This window comes from Cervus canadensis, chromosome 29 (assembly GCF_019320065.1).
Source record: "Cervus canadensis isolate Bull #8, Minnesota chromosome 29, ASM1932006v1, whole genome shotgun sequence".
NCBI classification, from domain to species: domain Eukaryota; kingdom Metazoa; phylum Chordata; class Mammalia; order Artiodactyla; family Cervidae; genus Cervus; species Cervus canadensis.
Genome location: NC_057414.1, coordinates 37,403,170 through 37,422,138, shown reverse-complemented (window position 1 = coordinate 37,422,138; position 18,969 = coordinate 37,403,170). Strand labels below are relative to the sequence as shown.

Below are 18,969 nucleotides of genomic sequence, written 5' to 3'. Positions count from 1 at the left end.
TTCCTCTGGTTTAGAAGGAGACCCCTGTTTTCTCAGCCCATTAGCAGAAATTTCCAGAAAGGGATTGGCATGTTTGGCTTGAGCTTGGCTCATGGGTTGAAGGTGGGGTCCCATGGGCCTGAAAAAAGACCTTGTTCTAGCAGAGTTGGGTGTTTGTCCTGAAGCCTGCCCTGAGCAGTGCAGTGATTTTTTTGAGACTCTTTTTCAGAAGGGCCCACAGCACCCGATGCCCAACACTGGGATGGTGGAGGGTTTGGAGCCGAGATTCCCAGTGGGGGCCCATCCCCACCGGCCAGCACTTAATCACTGCTGCCCAGTGCTGGAGTGTGAGTCACTGGTGCATCCATTAAATGCCTACTGGATGTACTGACCTTCCAAGGGGACTAGCACTAGACTTCAGTCCCATTCCCAGACATCTGAGTCACGTCGTCGCCCTGGGGCAGGGAAGGACCCCGCAAGAACGTGGCAGGGAGACTCCCCCGGTCTTTTGGGCTAAGAGATGGAGGAAGGATGACTTGGTAGCCCTGACAGCCGTCGGTAGCGAGGCTCTCCTGCAGATGTAAACGAGTGTCGGAGGCCCCTGGAGAGGAGAGTCTGCCACCATTCCTGCCACAACACCGTGGGCAGCTTCCTGTGTACCTGCCGACCTGGCTTCAGGCTCCGGGCTGACCGAGTGTCCTGCGAAGGTGAGCGCCTGGCCCTGAGCCCGGCTCTAGGCCCCGCCCCGGCTCTAGGCCCCGCCCCCAGCCTCCCTGCTCTCTTTCCGAGCGTGGGGAGGCAGAGTGCCTCTTCCTTCCGCAGGAACTTTTTTTTCAGTGCATCTTTTTTGTTATTTCCTCCACCGATCTTTCATCCTCTCTGTCTCTTTCCCCTTTACCCATCCTTTTATTTTCCTTTCACTGTTTCCCCAGCCCTACCGTTTCCCCCCAAATAGTAAAGGGGGAAAAAAACCCCACCAAAAAACAACCCATCATAGAGAAGCCTTTGATGTAGGAGTCCTAGTAACCTGGGCTTCGCGGGACACTTGGGACAGTGTGGGGTCAGTTCTCTGCCATGCTTTAACGGCGAGTGTGCCTGTCAGCGGCTGTGTAATATCGTGTCAATATCTGAGGCACGGGGCCAGTTTTCCATGGTGTGACTGCCTGTGTTGGTCTGAGCTTGGCCACCCAGGTTCCCCTTCCCTGCCCAGCCTGTTTTCCCCCGGGCGCACTCTGATCCGTGACTCTCCCTTTCTGCGCGTACCTTCGCCCCACATTTGCCCCCTCTTTCGTGTTGGTCTGTCTCTCTTTCAGACTGTTGGGCAGTTAGTGTCCATCTGCAGGGAAAATGTGTGCTTTCCTAAGCCTGTATGTGAGTGTGTGTGAGTGTGTGTGTGTGTGTGTGTGTGTGTGTGTGTTGGGGGAGGCAACAGCTTGTAAGCTGGCCTGTCTGGGGTGGGACGGGAGAGGACCCTGGGCTCTTCTCCTGAGCCTCAGCATCTCCTCGTGGGAAGTCCCATCTGGGTCAGGGAGCAGTGGACACATTGCTGACTTGTCGGGACACAGAAGTAGCGAAGGGTCATTCCTGGGATGGATCCCTGAGGGCTTAGAGAAGGTCTGCCTGGCTCAGGAAAACCCGAGTCTCCTCTGGTGGCCAGCGAGGAGGGGAAAGGAGAAGACTGATTTGGCACTGGCTGAAGCTTCTGACTGCTAGTATCACCAACTCGTAACTTCGGTCGGCTGCTTTGGTACTTTTTCATCAGTCTTCTCTCCTGATCGTCACTGCAGCCCCATTAGTCTGAGGTTGAACTGGTGGTGTTAGACCCATCCTGCTGATGAAGAAACTGACCTGGAGACGTTCAGTGCCTTGTGATGGTGGACCCGAGTCCTCGCCCCGCAAATCTCGCCTCCTGCCCCTGCTGCCTCCTTCCAGATGCTTCTGTGTTTCCGTTTCAGCTTTCCCCAAAGCCGTGCTGGCCCCATCTGCCATCCTGCAGCCTCTGCAGCACCCTCCTAAGATGCTGCTGCTGCTTCCAGAGGCAGGCCGGCCGGCCCTCTCCCCCGGGCACAGCCCTCCTTCCGGGGCTCCAGGGCCCCCGACTGGAGTCAGGAGCACACGACCACCACCTCCTGTGTCTGCACTGCCCACATCCTCCCCTTCTGCCCCGACGCCACTGCTGTCCACCCCGGTGGCCACCCCCGTGCCGCATCCCTCTCTGCTGGGAACCCTCAGACCTCCTGCACAACTCCAGGAGAAGACGGCGGTGACCCCTCCCTTGCCCAGGGGCCCTGAGACCACACGGCTGGCACCAGGACCTTCTGCCTGTTGGCACCTAGGGGCCACATATGAGTCAGGGAGCCGCTGGACAGAGCCTAGCTGTTCCCAGTGCTGGTGTGAGGTGGGTGTGAGGGGTCCTTGGGGTTTCCCTGGTCTGGTGTCTGGGGCCTCGTGGTGGCTGGAACTTCCATTTCTGCTTCTAGGATGGGGAGGTGACCTGTGAAAAGGTGACGTGTGAAGCTGCTTGCTCCCACCCGATTCCCTCCAGAGATGGAGGGTGCTGCCCATCGTGTACAGGTGGGCGCTAGTCCAGGGAAGGCTATGAGTTTCCTGCGGGGTCCTGCCTCTTCCCTTTTCCTGCCTTTCTGCAACTGAAAGACAGTTATCTAACTTTCATATATCACCTGAAGGCTGATCGCTGGGCCTAACCCCCAGAGCTTCTGATTTAGCAGGTGTAGGATAAGTCCTGGGAATTTGCTTGTCTCACAAGTTTCTGGGTGACGCTGATGCTGTTGGGCCAGGGACCACACTTTGAGAACCACTGGTATCTGTGTTCCCAAGGGGAACGTTTCAATCTTAAGGACATCCTTTTTTGAGCTTTATTCATTCATTCAGCAGGTTTCTCCAGACCCAGTCTGCAGTCCCCTCCCCTGCCCCAATCCCCCTCCTAACTGCAGGAAGAGTAATTGTTCATAAATTGTATCGCTTTCCTGATTCCCTCCCACTATCTGCTGACAATTTTTTAAGTTTGCTTTCATTGCTGTTAGGATAAAGACCTCAAATCTTAACAAGTCCTTCAGCAGAGTGCTTTAAAACTCACCCTACACAGGAATTGCTGCCTTCCCAGGTGGCTTGAGTGGTTAAAGAATCTGCCTGCAATGGGGGAGACCTGGGTTCTATCCCTGGGTCAGGAAGAGCCCCTGGAGAGGGGAATGGCTACCCACTCCAGTATTCTTGACTGGAGAATTCCATTCACAGAGGAGCCTGGTGGGCTACAGTCCACGGGGTCGCAAAGAGTCAGACACGACTGAGCAACTGAGCACACATGCATGCACATGAATCGCTGGGGATCTTGTTAAAATGCAGACTCTCATTCAGAAGATGTAGAGAGAGGGGCCTGAGCTGTTACATTTCTATCCTCCTGGTGATAAGATACTGATGCTGCTGCACTTTGAGCAGCAGTGAAAAAGTCTTTCTAAGGGTGACAATGAAAATGCAACTCACTGATTTTATTAATGATGATTGTTATCTTTTACTGTGTCTCTAGTATGTTCTAAGCCCTGAATGTCAATTGCTGTCTACATTACATCTGAGGTTGTGGCTCCTTCCAGGTTCCCTGCAGGGCATGTGGTGGTGTTTCCATTTAACAAAAAAGACAGTCGAGTCCCAGAGAGGTTAAGTGACACATCCAAGTCCGAGGCCACTCAGGTAACAGGCCAGGTTTGGAACCTGGGGCTGTATGGCTGCCTTTCTTGCTTTATGGGAATAAAGGGCCACACTTTCAACACAGTTCTGGGCTTATCAGACATGAATAGGACCCTCCCAGGGCACTGTAAGTAGGTGTCTCTTGTGGTTTTCCAGGGGTCTTAGGACCCCACAATTCTGAGTACCTAGATCTGGCCACTGCTGAGGCATCCAAGCCAGTAAGAGAAGGTTCCAGGTACGTTGTGCCTGGAAAAGGAGCGAGATCTCCAGCTTCCTCTCCTTTGAAGAGGTTTGATGCCTCCACTCCTATTTGTCTTTCAAAGGTTGTTTTCACAGTGGCGTCGTCCGGGCTGAAGGGGACGTTTTTTCACCTCCCAACCAGAACTGCACCGTCTGTGTCTGTCTGGTGAGCATCCCAAGCTTCCTGAAGCCTCCTGGGTGTTTTCTTAACCTTTGGGGGTTTTAGAGGAAGAGGGAAAGACAGGATGTTAAAGGTGAGCTCGTTGAACAGAGGGAGGGCTCTCAGGCTGTGGATTTGGGTTGGAACTTGTCACATTTAAAAGCATGGGGGACGGGAAGGCGGTAGTCTGTGGGGTCAGGGAGGCTTCTGCTGAGCAGAAAAGAGCCAACAGGCAAACAGGGTCCATCTGTCTGGGAAGGGGAGGGGAGGGTACTCCTTCGGAAACTTCCTACCAGGGAAGCTGTTTTTCTCTCCAGGCAAAATATTTGCCGGCACAATAAAGGTGTCCACACGGGGAGGGAGAAGGCGCGTTACAGGACTCAGCTTGTTAGTGTTTTGCTAGAGGCAAGTGCACTCCTCCAAGAATAGTTATTAAGCTCCTACTATGTGCCAGATGCAATCAGGTGCTGTCCTGAAGATTGGCTCATGAGCACCCAGTGCGCACAAGTCTGGGGGCTTGGTACTTTCCATCTAGTTCCTCACCTGAGGCTCCTGGCAGCTCTTCAGGGTTGGCTTTACTGTCCCCATTCTACAGATGCAAAGACTGAGGCTGGGAGGTGACCGAACTGGAATTTGAGCCAAGGTCTGTCTGCATCAAAACCCAGGCTCTGCCCATCAGTCCTCACTGCCTCTGATCATGCTTAAAAGTGGCCCCAGCCTGGCAGGGATGATGGAGCCGCGATATAAAATGGGGGAGGGGTGGCACATAGACCGCTACCACCTCCCTTACTGAGCCCTTCCCATGTGCCACACTCCTGTGCGGCAAGCTCTTTTGTGCCTGATCACATCTTACACTATCCTCAACAACCCTGGCTCTTCTCACAGGTAGGGAGACTGAGGCTCAGAGAGGTGATATGCTCTGCCCACAGTAGGAGGAGCAGACCCTGGGCCTCAGGCCTGGCTGACTCCAAAACTGGGGACCTTTTTTTGGTCTTAGCTTCAGTTTTTGAAAATTGAGTTTTGAATTTAATTCTCTGGCCAGTATCAGTAACTTGGTTCAAAACTCAGATGCACAGGAAGGTGGAGTAACCTCTTTCCCACTAGCAGGAGGCCTAGCATCCTTCCTAGAGCTTCTGAATGCTATAGGAGGGAATGACATAGGGGGCAGTGCCATGGAAGGGGAAAGTGCCGTGGGGGACAGTACCATGGGGAGCAGTGCCACTGGAGGAATGCCATGGGAGGGAATGCCATGGGGGGATACCATGGGGGTAATCAGTGGGGGCAGTGCCATGGTGGGGAAGTGCCATGGGGGGATGCCATGGGGACCAGTACCATGGGGGTCCAGGCTCGTCCATTTTCGTGAGGAAGGCAGCATGCTCTGCTCTCTGTTCTGCCCCTCATCTTGGAAAGGGGGATGTTGGAAACCAAGACCATAATAAACCCTGCTACTGGGTCCCTGCTTGCGTCCCTTGTGTGTCCATGGTGGCATTTAAAGGTTCCGGATGGCTTCCTTTAGGAGACTTTTGTGTGGGAGAGGAGTCCTGTGGGTGGTGTGAAATCGGGACCGAGCTGGTTCTGACGGGCCTGACGGTCCATCCTCCCCGACCCACGCCATCTCTCACCTCCCCAGGCTGGAAACGTGTCCTGCATCTCCCCCGAGTGTCCCCCCGACCCCTGCCAGGCCTCCCCGAAGTCGGACTGCTGTACTTGTGTCCCAGGTAAGGGACTCTGCAGGACGAGGACAGCAGTGTAGGTGGGGGTGGAGGGGTGTACTTTGAGTGTTTTTTTTGAGGGGGAGTGAACACAGAGGATGAGATGGCTGGATGGCATCACCGACTCTATCAACGTGAGTTTGAGTAAGCTCCGGGAGTTGGTGATGGACAGGGAAGCCTGGTTGTGCTGCAGTCCATAGTGTCACAAAAAGTCGGACATGACTGAGTAACTGAACTGAGCGCAGGAGAGAGCGAGGACATTGATTATTGCTTTAGAAACTCAGATTACGTGAAGCGTTTTAGGGTGCTGGGTTTTTTTTTTTTTTTTTTGGCTGCACCACCTGGCATGAAAGATCCTAATTCCCCAACTAGGGGACCAGGGATTGAACCCGTGCCTCATGCATTGGAAGGCAAAGTCTTAATCAGGGAAAATATGGTCTATTGGACCACCAGGGAAGTCCCAAGATGCCGGTTTTAATTGAGCACCTACTGTGTACACAGCAGCTTGCATGCTAGGTTGGGCTCAGAGCCTGGCCTGCCCCCAGACAAGGGTGGTGCGTTCAGCACTGACAGGAAGGGGTTTGGGTCCACCCTTGGCATGGCTCCGTCCCAGCACTAGGAGGGGGTCTCCCGTGCCCCACCCATGAGTCGGTTCTTTGTTAAAATGTGCTTCTTTTTCCTGAGATACTTCATGGCTGTCACTGCTGGCTCTGGGCCGCTGCTGTGTGGGGTGCTCGCCAGCCCTTGATCTCATTAATTCCTGTGGTGCAGCCCTGAGGGAGTACTATTCATAGCTCCATTTTATGGATTAGGAAACTGAGGCTCAGAGCGGTCATCACTGCCCAAAGGGTATGCCAGTTAGTAAAGGAGCAGAGCTTGCTCTTAAGTTTACCCGATTTCAGAGCTAGTGTTCTTATTAAATACTGCTTTTCCTTTGAAGTTTTGAATGTTATGTTATTTTTAGTTAAAACATTTTTTGAATAGGCAATATGCTCCCTTTGAGGTAGGAACTGTTAACCCCATTCTACAGATGAGAAAACTGAGGCTAAGGAGAGCCCAAGTATTTTGCCCCTAGCGAGTTGAGAAGCTAGAATTTGAATCCAGTGCTCTCTGACTGAGCCCAGGTGGAGCCTGGGCAGATTTTTAAGGTTGTTTTTTTTACCAGCAGGGGTGAGGGATGTTCAGATAAGAGGTTCTTACCGAATCCTCCCCAACCCCGTCCAGGGAGTGGTGGCATTCCCAGACCTGGTTGCAGGTGTCTGGGGCCCTCTTTTTTCATTTCTTCTTTTCTCTTGCTCTTTTAAATTTTTAAAAAAATGTGGATCATTTTTAAAGTCTTTATTGCATTTGTTACAGTATTGTATCTGTTTTATGGTTTTGGTTTCTTGGCATGAGGCATGTGAAATCTTAGCTCCCCAACCAGAGGTTGAACCCACATCCCCTGCATTGGAAGATGAAGTCTTAACCACTGGACTGCCAAGGAAGTCCTATTTACTCTTCAGTTATTCAGGGCTTCCCTGCCTTCTTGGTTAAGGACCTTATTTTGTATGTGATTCATTCTCCGTCAGTTTTGAAGCACCGATCTAATTTTATTAATAGTTGAGGGTTCGGAGGGTAGCAGTGTTGGGCTCTTGGGTTTGGGCAAGCCGTGGAGTATTGTGAGGGTTCATTTTCTTCCCAGAGACCCCCTTACCTGTTTCTTTAGCTGCCCAAAGACCTTGAGCTGCCTCTTCCTTTTTCCTCCACAGTGAGATGCTACTTCCACGGCCGGTGGTACGCAGACGGGGCTGTGTTCAGTGGGGGTGGTGATGAGTGTACCACCTGTGTCTGCCAGGTAGGCGGCTGAGTTGGTGGGTGGTGGGCAGGGGCACAGGACTTTCCCAGGAGCCGCTGACTGGGAGAAGAGGAGACACTGGATAGCAAAAGGGAAACTGAGGCAGGAAAGAGACTAAAGGGACCTTAGCATTCCCCAAGGCCTTCCCGCAGCCTCCTTGAAAGTTGTCCTTCAGCGTTGTTATTATAGAGCACCTACCGTGCACCTGGGACAATGCTGAGTCCTAGGGACACAGCCGAACACAGGGCAGCCTCGGATGCCTCCATCAGGAGGCCCACAGCCAGGCGGGCAGTGGACAGGGGACCGGGGCTCTTAACCAGACTGTGCGCTTCAGGGAAGCCTTCTTGGAGGGTGAGGTGCTAAGCTGAGACCTGAAGGATGACAAAGACTAACCAGGTGAGGAGCTGAGACGGGTGTGCCTGGCAGAGGGCACTGTGTGAGCAGAAGGCAGGAGGCGGGAGAGAGTATGGCATAGTCTGAGGCCTGGTGGTGTCCATTCTGGCTGGAGGCCAGATGGCGAGAGGGACTGGAGATGCAGCCGAGGCAGGGATCCTGTCTGGGCTGGGTTCCAAGAAGCAGGGCGTGGGGCGGGCCTCTTGTGTAAGTGGTTTTCTGGGGGTGGTGCTCTCAGGAGGAACTGGCCAGGGAAGCAGGTCAGGTGGGCGAAGGGGCCACATGGAGACGGGGTCTCGGGCTGATTCCTTGGGGAGCTCTGGAATGGGAGAACACCAAGGAAGTGGGTGTGTCCAGAGGTCAGGGAGCTGGGCTCTTACACCCCCAGCATCAGGTGGTTGTATATAGTCCCTTGCTTCCCAGGGAGTGTAGGGGGAAGGAACCTGGAGGATGCTGTCCCCATCGGCCTAGGGCCAGATGGGGTCTGTGTGTGTGGGTGACAGCATCTGCTTCAGACTCAGTCAGGAAGGGCTTTGCCAGCCAGGCAGAGGGTTTGGACCTGGCAGAGCTGCCGGGTTTTAAGTGATAGAGGGATGCAGTCAGATTGGTGCGTGAGAACGTTCTGTGGCTGCAGGTGAGAGTGGTTTGGAGTGGGAGCAGAGAGCTGTTGGAGGAAGCGAGGGGAAGAGATGCTGGAGGCTGCAGCTACGGCAGCCTGGGACCCTGCAGTCACACAGTCGACATGTTCCAGGGACCCTCTCCCGGCCTGACCCCCAACCCCCAGGGAAGGACTCACCCTTCCTTCCCCTCTTGCTTCCTGGAGATCTGTCACTTTCAGGGGAGGAGATGGCAGCCTGCTGATTTTCTCTTGGGCCTCCCTGGTTTGTGCCTCTTGGTTCTCTTCCAGAATGGGGAGGTGGAATGTTCCTTCATGCCATGTCCGGAACTGGACTGCCCCCGCGAGGAGTGGTGGCTGGGCCCCGGGCAGTGCTGCTATGCTTGCAGGGAACCCGTGCCCATGACAGGTGAGGGCTACCCAGCCTGCATCCCAGGCCGCACCCAGCTCCAGGCCGGGAAGCGGAGAGGAGTGAGGCTGAGCTTCACCCACTGAGACTCTTGTGTGTGTATGTGTACTCTGGAAGCAGGTGTGTGTGTGTGTGTGTGAGTGTGTATGCTTGTGTGTTTTAAGTTTGTATATGAGTAGCATCTGTGTGTGAGTTTGTGTCCATGGTGTCTATGAGGGGTATCTGTGTGTTTTATTGAGTATAATTGCTTTACAATGTCGTGTTAGTTTCTGCTGTATGGTGAAGTCAATCAGCTCTTTGTATACCTGTATCCCTTCCCTCTTGGACCTCCCTTCCACCCCACTGCCCGTTCCACCCCTCTAGGTCATCACAGAGCCGAGCTGAGCGCCCCGTGCCGTGCGGAAGCTTGCCCCTAGTTATCTGTTTTACACATGGTGGTGTAGACGTACATATATGTCAACGCTACTCTCCCAACTTGTCCCACCCTCCCCTTGCACCCTGTCCACATGTCCGCTCCCTATTCCTGCCCTGGAAATAGGTTCGTCTGTACCATTTTTCTGTCTGTGTGTTTCTGTTGTGTGTCTGTTGCACCCGTATGAGCGTGTCTCTGTGTGTGAATGGGGTGTTCATGGATGTGTATGGACGTGTACATTTATGTGTGCGTGTGCCCGTGTATACCAGGTGCATGCTGGGAGAGAAGCAATTGACTAACACGGGGAGCCAGGTGGCAGCTGCTGGGGCAGGGCTGTGTGGACGCAGCGCGAGCGAGCAGAGGCGTCTGTCTGTCCTCCCCGGGTGGTGCTGTGGGTCCCTCCGGCATCAAGGCCGCTCCTCGGCACTTCTGCCCACTCGTGCTCTCTCCCTCGCTGTCTCCCGCCAGGCTGCTCTCTCGATGACAACGGGGTTGAGTTTCCGGTTGGACAGATCTGGTCTCCCGGTGATCCCTGTGAGTTATGCATCTGCCAGGTGAATGACAACCTGCGCGCCTTCAGCTGCTTTCCCCGCCTCCCCGTCCCGGCCAGCACTGCCTCTGCAGAAGGGGGCCACGTCAGGCCCCGTCCCAGTCTCCCTTCCATGGTGTTAGCTTCTGTTTTTGTACAAGATCTGGGATCCAGGTTATTTTGTCCTCCATAGATTTTCAGGACGGCAGAGCTTGGCAGTCTGTCTGTCATCAGAGTGGAATGTGACCCATGGTGCGTGTGAGGGGAGCCGCTGGCCTCAGGAGTCAGAAATAGGATTCCCGGGACCAGGTTTTTCCTGGACAGGGGTAACAAAGGGAGCCAGGCAGCCTGAGGCCCAGTAGCTCAGGCCTTTTCTGTGCAACTGTGATGCCTCCTTCATTAACATCAATCCTGTGACCTCACCTCTTCAGAAATGGATAAGGTGAGGGTGTGTGAGTTTGAGAGTCAGATCAACAGAAATGCAAACACAGCTGTTTACCAGCGCAATCGTTTTAGCTCCTGTTTGAGTACAGGTTGGCTTTCCTTTCTACTTTAAAAAATATTAAAAAAAATTTTTTTTTGTCTGCACCATTGGGCATCTGGGATCTTAGTTCCTGACCAGGGATTGAACCCATGCCCTCTGCAGTGGAAGTGAGAAGTCTTAACCACTGGACCTCCAGGGAAGTCCCCAGCTTTCCTGTCTTCTTTGAAAGAATTTTTAGTCCCTTTGAACTTCATTTTTTAAAATGGGGTCCCTGCACTGGCTGTGGGCTTCCCAGGTGGTGCTTGTGGTAAAGAACCTGCCTGCCAATGCAGGAGACATAAAAGACGCTGGTTCTGTCCCTAGGTTGGGAAGATCCCCTGGAGAAGGGAATGGCAACCCACTCCAGTATTCTTGCCTGGAGAATCCCATGGACAGAGGAGCCTGGTGGGCTACAGTCTATAGTGTTACAAAGAGTTGGACGTGACTGAAGCTACTCAGCATGCACCCACGCACTGACTCTGTCATTGACATTGCTGGGGGGCCTGGTAGAACCAAGGTTGGTTCTTGGACTTGGACTCAGGCCTTGGACTCAGCATCTGCATTTTAATCCCTGGGTGACTTGTGTGCCCACCAGCTCATGAGAACCACGGCCTTTACGTTCTCTTGATGCAGCATTTGTTAAAAGGCGTTAGACTCGTACGAAACTTGGAAACATTTAGTTGGAATTAGAGCGGGCAGGAAAGGTACCTCCGCTGCCTTTTTCCTCCTTCAGGACTGATCTAGGGCACTCAAATTACAAGAAAATCACACAAAAGTTCAGCTTCTTTTGAAAGAAAAGAAACTGTGTACAGCGCTTTCATCTTCTGAAAGACATTTCCGGTGGAATAGCTTTCTATAAAAATAGGGTTTCATTGTACTCCGTAGGTTTGGGGTGAGCCAGGGTTTCAGGGAAATGCTGAGAGAATTTGGATGGGGTTGTGGCACAGCCTTGGCTACTGGGGGAAGGGACTGGAAGCTGAGGAGACCAGACCCCAGCTCTGACCTTTCCCCTCTGGGGTATGGGAAGGCTTTCTGGAAGGCTCAAGCCCCCTCTCCCAAGTAGCTGGTTCTCTTTGGGGGAACTCTGACACCTCCCAGCTTCATTGTGATGCCCCTTAGGCCAGGTCCTGGCCAATTCGCAGCACTGCCCTTTCTTTTGGGGGGCTGGCAGGGTGGAGTGGGATGGGGAGGTGGGGACTGGCGTGGCAAGTGGGGTCTTGGTGAAGTTATTCCTTCCTCCAGGCAGATGGCTCAGTGAGCTGCAAGAGGACAGACTGTGTGGACTCCTGCCCTCACCCGATTCGAATCCCCGGACAGTGCTGCCCAGACTGTTCGGCAGGTAATGTTCTGCCTGGGGGGGCGGTGGGGGCGGCAAAGAACCCCCGGCCCCCGCATCCAGGCTCACCCTGCACCAGGCTTCTCCATGCAAAGCACCACCTCTGCTTCATCTCTGCTCATCCTTGCAACAAATCCATGGGACAACCCCATTTTAGAGATGAGGAAACTGGGGCTCAGGGATGGAAAACAGTTTGCCCAAAGGAAGCTCCATCGGGGTGCTGGAAGCAGATATGAAAATGTACAGAGCTTGCAGCCTAGGTGGGATGATAAACGAACATCCCTGTGAGACAATTCTAGAACAGGGAGAGGAAATTAAAGAGATCTTTTATATTTTAATAGTTATTTTCACCTTTTCCATTATTTCACAAGTAACATTTTGTTATAGAACATTTAGGATATACAGACAGCAAAGGAAAAAATTAAAAAGCAGCCATTACCATAACTTGATGATTTTGTCTTTCCAGTCTCTCTTCATGATATAACATCAATATCTATATATCTCTATCTCTATAATGTATCTATAACATACATCTATATATCTATCATGTCATAGATATATAGCATATCATAGATATATATTACATATTTTTTTTCCTCTTCCTTTCTTTTTTTTTTTAACTGTGAAATCTTAATTCTTCAACCAGGGATTGAACCTGTACCCTTTATAGCGAAAGCACGACGTCCTAGCCATTGAACTGCCAGGGGATTTCCTATATAATTTTTCTTGTAAAATGTTTCTCCACTGTCCCACCACCTGCTTTTTTATATTTATCGTGTGGGATAAATGGGCTTCCCTGGTGGTTCAAATGGTAAAGAATCTGCCTGCAGTGCAGGAGACCCAGGCTCAATTCCTGGGTTGGGAAGATCCCCTGGAGAAGGGCATGGCAACCCACTCCAGTATTCTTGCCTGGAGAATCCCATGGACAGAGAAGCCTGGTGGGCTACAGCCCACAGGGTCTCAAAGAGTCGGACACGACTGAGTGACTAACGGGATAAATACAGAGAGGGGGGCTGTGGGGGACCCTCCTGGAGGGTGGGGTTTGGGGTTTGGCTGAGTGCAGAGGAGCAGAGAGGGTAGCTGTGGCACCCAGGTTGGTTGAGTCTCCGAGTCCTTCATCCTGATCCTGCCTGGTGAGGGGTAGGAGGAACGGCCCCCTTCCCCAAGTGAGAACCCTGAAGTGAAGACTCTGTGATCCCTTTGCTGAATCCAGTGAGAAAAGTCAGCACCTGATCCAGGCATGTGTTCTGTCCCTTCCCCCCTCCCCTGGGCAAGTGCCTGCAGAGCCTGTTGGCCTGACCTTTGCTGCCCTGATAGGCCTTGGGCTAAGGCCCTGGCGAAGGCTGGCCACCGCACCCCCTCCCCCTGCACCCCCCTCCCCCCACCCCTGGCCAGCCCTCACCACGTGCTCTCTCTGGCAGGCTGCACCTACACAGGCAGAATCTTCTACAACAACCAGACCTTCCCCTCCATGCTGGACCCGTGTCTGAGCTGCATCTGCCTGGTACGACCACTCTGACCCAGTCCCTGTCTGTAGAAACTCCCCAGGAACTGCCTCCAGCTTTTGAACTCTGGAGGCAAACATCCAGAGACCTCCAAGAGAACGGTCGCTTCTGGGTCATGGCGAAAGGTGGCTCTCTCCAGCCCTTCCTGGGGTGAATCTTCACCTAAGGCCAGAGAAATACTTTTACCCCTGCCCAGCAAACATCCTCTGCTTCTGGGTGACCAGGGAGGGTCTGGGGGGGCCTTAAGGTACAAAATGTGGCCCAAGGTTCTCCCTGAGAGTGAAGGTGTGGAATGCAAACCCAGGACTCTGCCCGGAATCTTTAATATACTCACGTTTCTGAGCCCCTGCCATGTTCCAGGCCCTGAGCTCAACACAACCTCAGTTAATCCCCGGGGAATCCTATGAGGTGGGCACCACCGCCGTCCCCAGCTGCTGAGTAAGAAAACCAGGCACAGAGAGACAGTCATGTGCTCAAGACTCTATAAGTAGTCAAGTGAGGTGGCAGGAATCGATCCTAGCGAGCTGAATCTCTTTCAGAAAGCACACATTTACCCTAAGCCATATCACCTAGGCCATATCTCAGTCTAAATGACAGGAGCATCGTTTGGTATTTGGAAAATGGAAAAAATAAGCCCTTATTGCTTGTCATGTTGGATATGTTTCATGCTGATGGGGCTTCTTTGTTGATGGTGGTCTGCTGAAAAAGATTGAGACACTTGGGGTGAACATCCCTGGCCTCTGGGTAACCCTGTTCATTCATAGCCATTTACTTTGGGGAGCTTTGACTTCTGGGTCCTTTCTCCTAAATTTAAAAAAGAAATTGATAATTTATCTTTGGTTGCGCTGGGTCTTTGCTGCTGCCCGTGGGCTTTCTCTAGTTGCGGTGAGCAGGGGCTACTCTTGTTGCAGCGCATGGACTTCTCATTGCGGTGGCGTCTCTTGTTGCAGGGCATGGGCTCTAGGCACACAGGCTTCAGTAGTTGCGGTACACGAGCTTAGTTGCTCCAAGGTGTGTGGATTCTTCCAGGATTAGGGATCGAGCCCGTGCACCCTGCCTTGGCAGGCAGATTCTTATCCCCTGAGCCACCAGGGAAGTCCTTCCTAAGTTCTGGGTGCTCAGCTTCCCTGGGCGGTTCATGGCTTGTTCAACAGGTACCTGTTGACAGATGAGCTCTCAGGGCGAGGCCGGGCCCTCGGCCCCGGGGGGCTTGCGTTCTAGCGGGAGGACAGGCTCGTACTCGGTCTGTCCCCTCACCATGGACCCCTCGCCTGGCCTTGGTGGCTCCGATGGGCACACAACTGCTGTGTGGTCTGTCATTCCTGAGTGTCCCTCCAGCCCCCAGAACGAAGGGCCTTGCGAGTTTTCTGTGTCCCGCAGCTGGGCTCCGTGGCCTGCTCGCCAGTGGACTGCCCCATCACCTGCTCCTACCCTTTCCACCCTGATGGCGAGTGCTGTCCCGTGTGCCAAGGTGAGTGGGACCAGCCGCCTCCCTTCCAGGACTCCCGGCTGGGCCTTGCCTCTCACAGCTCCTGTCTCCTCTGCCCGCTACAGACTGCAACTACGAGGGGAGGAAGGTGGGGAACGGCCAGGTGTTCACCTTGGACGATGAGCCCTGTACCCAATGCGTATGCCAGGTGAGCTGGCCCTGGGGACCCCGGAGCTGCCCAGCCGGGGGCTGCTTCTAGCCTTTCCTCCCTTTGCCAAACCTGGAGCCTCTTAGCCAGTGTACGCCCATCTTCCGCCTGCCGTTTTACAGCTTTAATTACCTGTGGGGATACCTTTAGGTTTGATGGTATCTTTTGCCTGTATAGTTTCCTTAAGGCGGCCCCACTGGGTCTGGCTTCACCTTGTTCAGGTGAGGACCAGGCCCTGCAGCTTCTGCCCGAGACCTTTCCGTGGGTCCAGCTGCTGGTGTAAGAGTTCCTCGAGGGTGCTGCTCTGGGCAGGTGAGATGCTCTTCTCACCTGTCTCCTTCTGTTTCCCCAGCTGGGAGAGGTTACCTGCGAGAAGGTGTCCTGCCAGCAGGCCTGCTGGGACCGCACCATGCCCCACAGGGACTGCTGCGCCTCCTGTCCAGGTAAGCAGGCCTCTGTGACCTGGAGTCTCACCACCGTCTTTTTTCCACTCTGCTCTTCTCAGAAACACAGAACTTGTACTGGGCTGGATGTGGCAAACCCAGGCTCAGAGACGGAATGTGGCCCACCTGAGGTCACAGAGCTGGCACACGGCGCGCCTGGGCCCACGCCTGGGCCTGCTGACCTGCGCCGGGGCTTTTTATTCTGCACTGCGCCATGCCGTCAGACGGTCTGTTTACTGTTCCTTTTTCTTCATTTCCTCCTTTCTGAGTCTCTTCCCCTACTTTCTATTTTTTTCCTTTGTGCTTTTTCTTTTTTTTCCTCTGTTTTCTAAATCCTTTCTCAAAAAATTAGAATTTAGGAACTGAATCAGTTTTGCAGAAGAATAATTGCTAATATGTATTGAGTACCCTTTATTTATCAGGGAACATCATATATTATTATTTTTTAATTGATGTATAGTTGACACAACACCTGCTATTTGTTTCAGGTGTATGACATAATGATTTGATATTTTGTATATTGTGGAAAGATCGCCAGAGGAAGTCTAGTGAATATCTCCCTACACACAGTTACAATTTTTTTCTTGTGATGAGAACTTCTAAGATCTAATCTCTTAGCAACTTTCAAATATAATATTTCAATATAGTATTATTAACTGTAGTTATGTTGTACATTACATCACCATGACTTATTTATTTCATAACTGAAAATTTCACCTTCTGATCTCCTTCACCACTTGTGCCCATCCCTCACCTCCCATCTCTGTCAACTACCGGTCTGTTCTCTGTATCAATGAGCTCAGCTTTTTAAAAATGATTCCATATATAAGGGAAATTATATGATATTTATCTTTCTCTGATATATTCATTTAGCATAATACAAGACTGAACACGCACACATACCCGGGTGTGGGATTGCTGGATTGTATGGTAGTTCTAGTGTTAGTTTTTTGAGAAACCTCCACACTGTTTAATGCAATGGCTATACCAGTTTGTGTACCAGTTTACATTCCCACCAACAGTGCATGAGGGTTCCCTTTTCTCCACATCCTTACCAATGCTTCTTATCTCTTGTCTTTGTGACAGTAGCCATTCTAACAGGTGTGAGGTGACATCTCATTGTGGTTTTGATTTGCATTTCCCAATGATTAGTTATGTTGATCATCTTTTCAGGTACCTGCTGGCCATCTGTCTGTTTTCATATGTGTTATTCCATCCCCTGTTCACAGCAAGTCTTTGTGATAGGTTCTCTTGTGTGTGCTAAGTCGCTTCAGTTGTGTCCAACTCTTTGCAACCCTGTGGATTATAGCCTGCCAGGCTCCTCTGTCCATGGGATTCTCCAGGTAAGAATACTGGGTGGGTTGCCATGCCCTCCTCCAGGGCTTCTTCCCAACCCGAAGATCGAATCCGTGTCTCTTTCATCTCTGACATTGGTAGACGGGGTCTTTACCACTAGCCACGTGGGAAGGCCCATAGGCACTCTTAGCATCCCCATTTTCCAGATGAGGAGACTGAGGCACAGAGAGATGAGTGAGGTGTTCAGGGTTACACGGCTGATTGGCAGTAGGGCTGGGATTTGAGCCCAGAGTCAATGCTTTTAGCTAATCTGCTGCATTAACTCCTGGACATTATTATGATCTCTATGTCATGAGTGTTCATCCATGTAGATCTTTTTGCAGAAGTATAAATGAGATATGGACATCCTACTGTAACACATGCCTGTGTGCATGCTAAGTTGCTTCTTTTTGACGCTATGAACTGTAGCCTGCCAGGCTCCTCTGTCCACGGGCTTCTCCAGGCAAGAATACTGAAGTGGGTTGCCATGCCTTCCTTCAGAGGATTGTCCTGATCCAGGGATTGAACTCACATCTCTTATGTCTCCTGCATTGACAGACGAGTTCTTTACCACTAGGAACCACCACACAGTTTCAAAGAATTCATGTAGCCCGCAGTTGGCTGTTTAAAAAGTTCCCGAATGTTGTGGTTTGCTTACCCCTTGCGGTTTTGGCTGACATTTAGGTGGTCTTCTTCTTCTTCTTCTTTTTCTACCCATAATGGACCTACTGTGAAACATCTTTGATCAGACACTATTTTTTCCCAAATGTGTGAGTTATGTTCAGACCCCGTGGTTAATAGGTGGAGTGTGTCACAGGGTGTCAGGAGTGGTTTGGTGATTCCCACGGCATGACAGCATGTTGCCAGATGGGGTCCTGGAGAAAGAGGAAGCTTACAGAGATGGATGTAACTGGTTCCCTATTTACCCACCAACTCTCCACTGTGTGTTTTGAATTTAATTTTTCCAGTTTAGCATGTCCGTAGAGTACCTTACATGTGGCTATTTTGCACTTTTTTAAACTTCTAGGAGGACAGTGAATTTTTCCACGGATTTGTGGCCTGAATTTCCTCTTGTATAAAAGAACTCTTTAACTCCTTTGACCTTTTGAAGAGGACATTCTGTATTTAGAGCAGCTCTTCAGATCTGTGGATGAGCAGCTGCTGTCAGGACTGGTGGGACTGGAAACATTCTGATCCCGTACAGTCATTAAGTTGGGAACTGTTGAATGATTGTAGATTCGACTTTAACCAGCACAAACCCCTCTGCAAGCTGATGGCTATTATTCCCCCAATTTCTAGAGACTAATCATTAGCTAAAGTGCCAGGCAGTATACAGAGCATTTTATGTGTATCATTTCATTTGAATGCCCCAAGAATGTTCATGCATTTTGTTGTTCAGTCACTATCGTGTCTGACTCTTTGCACACCAGGCTTCCCTGTCCTTCACTATCTCCCAGAGTTTGCTCAAACTCATGTCCATTGAGTCAGTGATGCCATCCAACCATCTCATCCTCTGTCATCCCCTTGTCCTCCTCCTCCCTTCTATCTTTCCCAGCATCAGGGTCTTTTCCTGTGAGTTTGCTCTTTGCATCAGGTGGCCAAAGTATTGGAGTATTCAGCATCAGTCCTTCCAATGAATATTCAGGGTTGATTTCCTTTAGGATTGACTGGTTTGATTGCCTTGCTGTCCAAGGGACTCTCAAGAGTTTTCTCCAGCACCACAGTTCAGTTCTCTGGTGCTCAGCCTTGTTTATGATCCAGCTCTGACATCCATCCATGACTACTGGAAAAACCATAGCTTTGACTATACGGACCTTTGTCAGCAAAGTTCATGCATGGGTGCTCTTATCTCCATTTTGTAGATAGGGAGGTGGAGACTCAGAGAAGTTAAGTTTCTGTCTTTTTTAAAAAAAATTATTTATTGGGCTTTCCTGGTGGCTCAGTGGTAAAGAATTCACCTGCCAATGTAGGAGACATGGGTTCGATCCCTGATCCAGGAAGATCCCACGTGCTGTGGAGCAACTAAGCCCATGCCCCACAACTACTAAGCCTGTGCTCTAGAGCCCGGGAGCTGCAGCTACCGAAGCCCACGTGCCCTAGAGTCTGTGCCCCACAAGAGAGGGCCCCTGCTCATCGCAGCTGGAAAAAAGCCGGCGTGGCAACAAAGACCCAACACACCCAAAAATAAATATATAAGTAAAAAT

At 51.6% G+C, this 18,969-nt stretch overlaps 1 protein-coding gene across 6 annotated transcripts in view; it reads left to right on the top strand.

Moving 5' to 3' along the window:
* Nucleotides 1–18,969, top strand: part of VWCE (von Willebrand factor C and EGF domains) — a 31,040-nt gene that overhangs the window by 9,201 nt on the left and 2,870 nt on the right. Inside the window, exons 7-19 of one of the 6 annotated variants that reach the window (XM_043452576.1) lie at nucleotides 558–686; nucleotides 1,935–2,377; nucleotides 2,460–2,553; nucleotides 4,005–4,087; nucleotides 5,712–5,799; nucleotides 7,542–7,627; nucleotides 8,928–9,045; nucleotides 9,926–9,991; nucleotides 11,756–11,848; nucleotides 13,267–13,349; nucleotides 14,689–14,821; nucleotides 14,905–14,987; nucleotides 15,340–15,430. In XM_043452576.1, the coding sequence (XP_043308511.1) occupies nucleotides 558–686; nucleotides 1,935–2,377; nucleotides 2,460–2,553; nucleotides 4,005–4,087; nucleotides 5,712–5,799; nucleotides 7,542–7,627; nucleotides 8,928–9,045; nucleotides 9,926–9,991; nucleotides 11,756–11,848; nucleotides 13,267–13,349; nucleotides 14,689–14,821; nucleotides 14,905–14,987; nucleotides 15,340–15,430 (1,590 nt within the window). Of the gene's footprint in view, nucleotides 1–557; nucleotides 687–1,934; nucleotides 2,378–2,459; nucleotides 2,554–4,004; nucleotides 4,088–5,711; nucleotides 5,800–7,541; nucleotides 7,628–8,927; nucleotides 9,046–9,925; nucleotides 10,012–11,751; nucleotides 11,849–13,266; nucleotides 13,350–14,688; nucleotides 14,822–14,850; nucleotides 14,988–15,339; nucleotides 15,431–18,969 lie in introns of all 6 variants that reach the window. The other 5 variants (XM_043452579.1, XM_043452578.1, XM_043452580.1 and 2 more) reach the window with 5 other exon arrangements.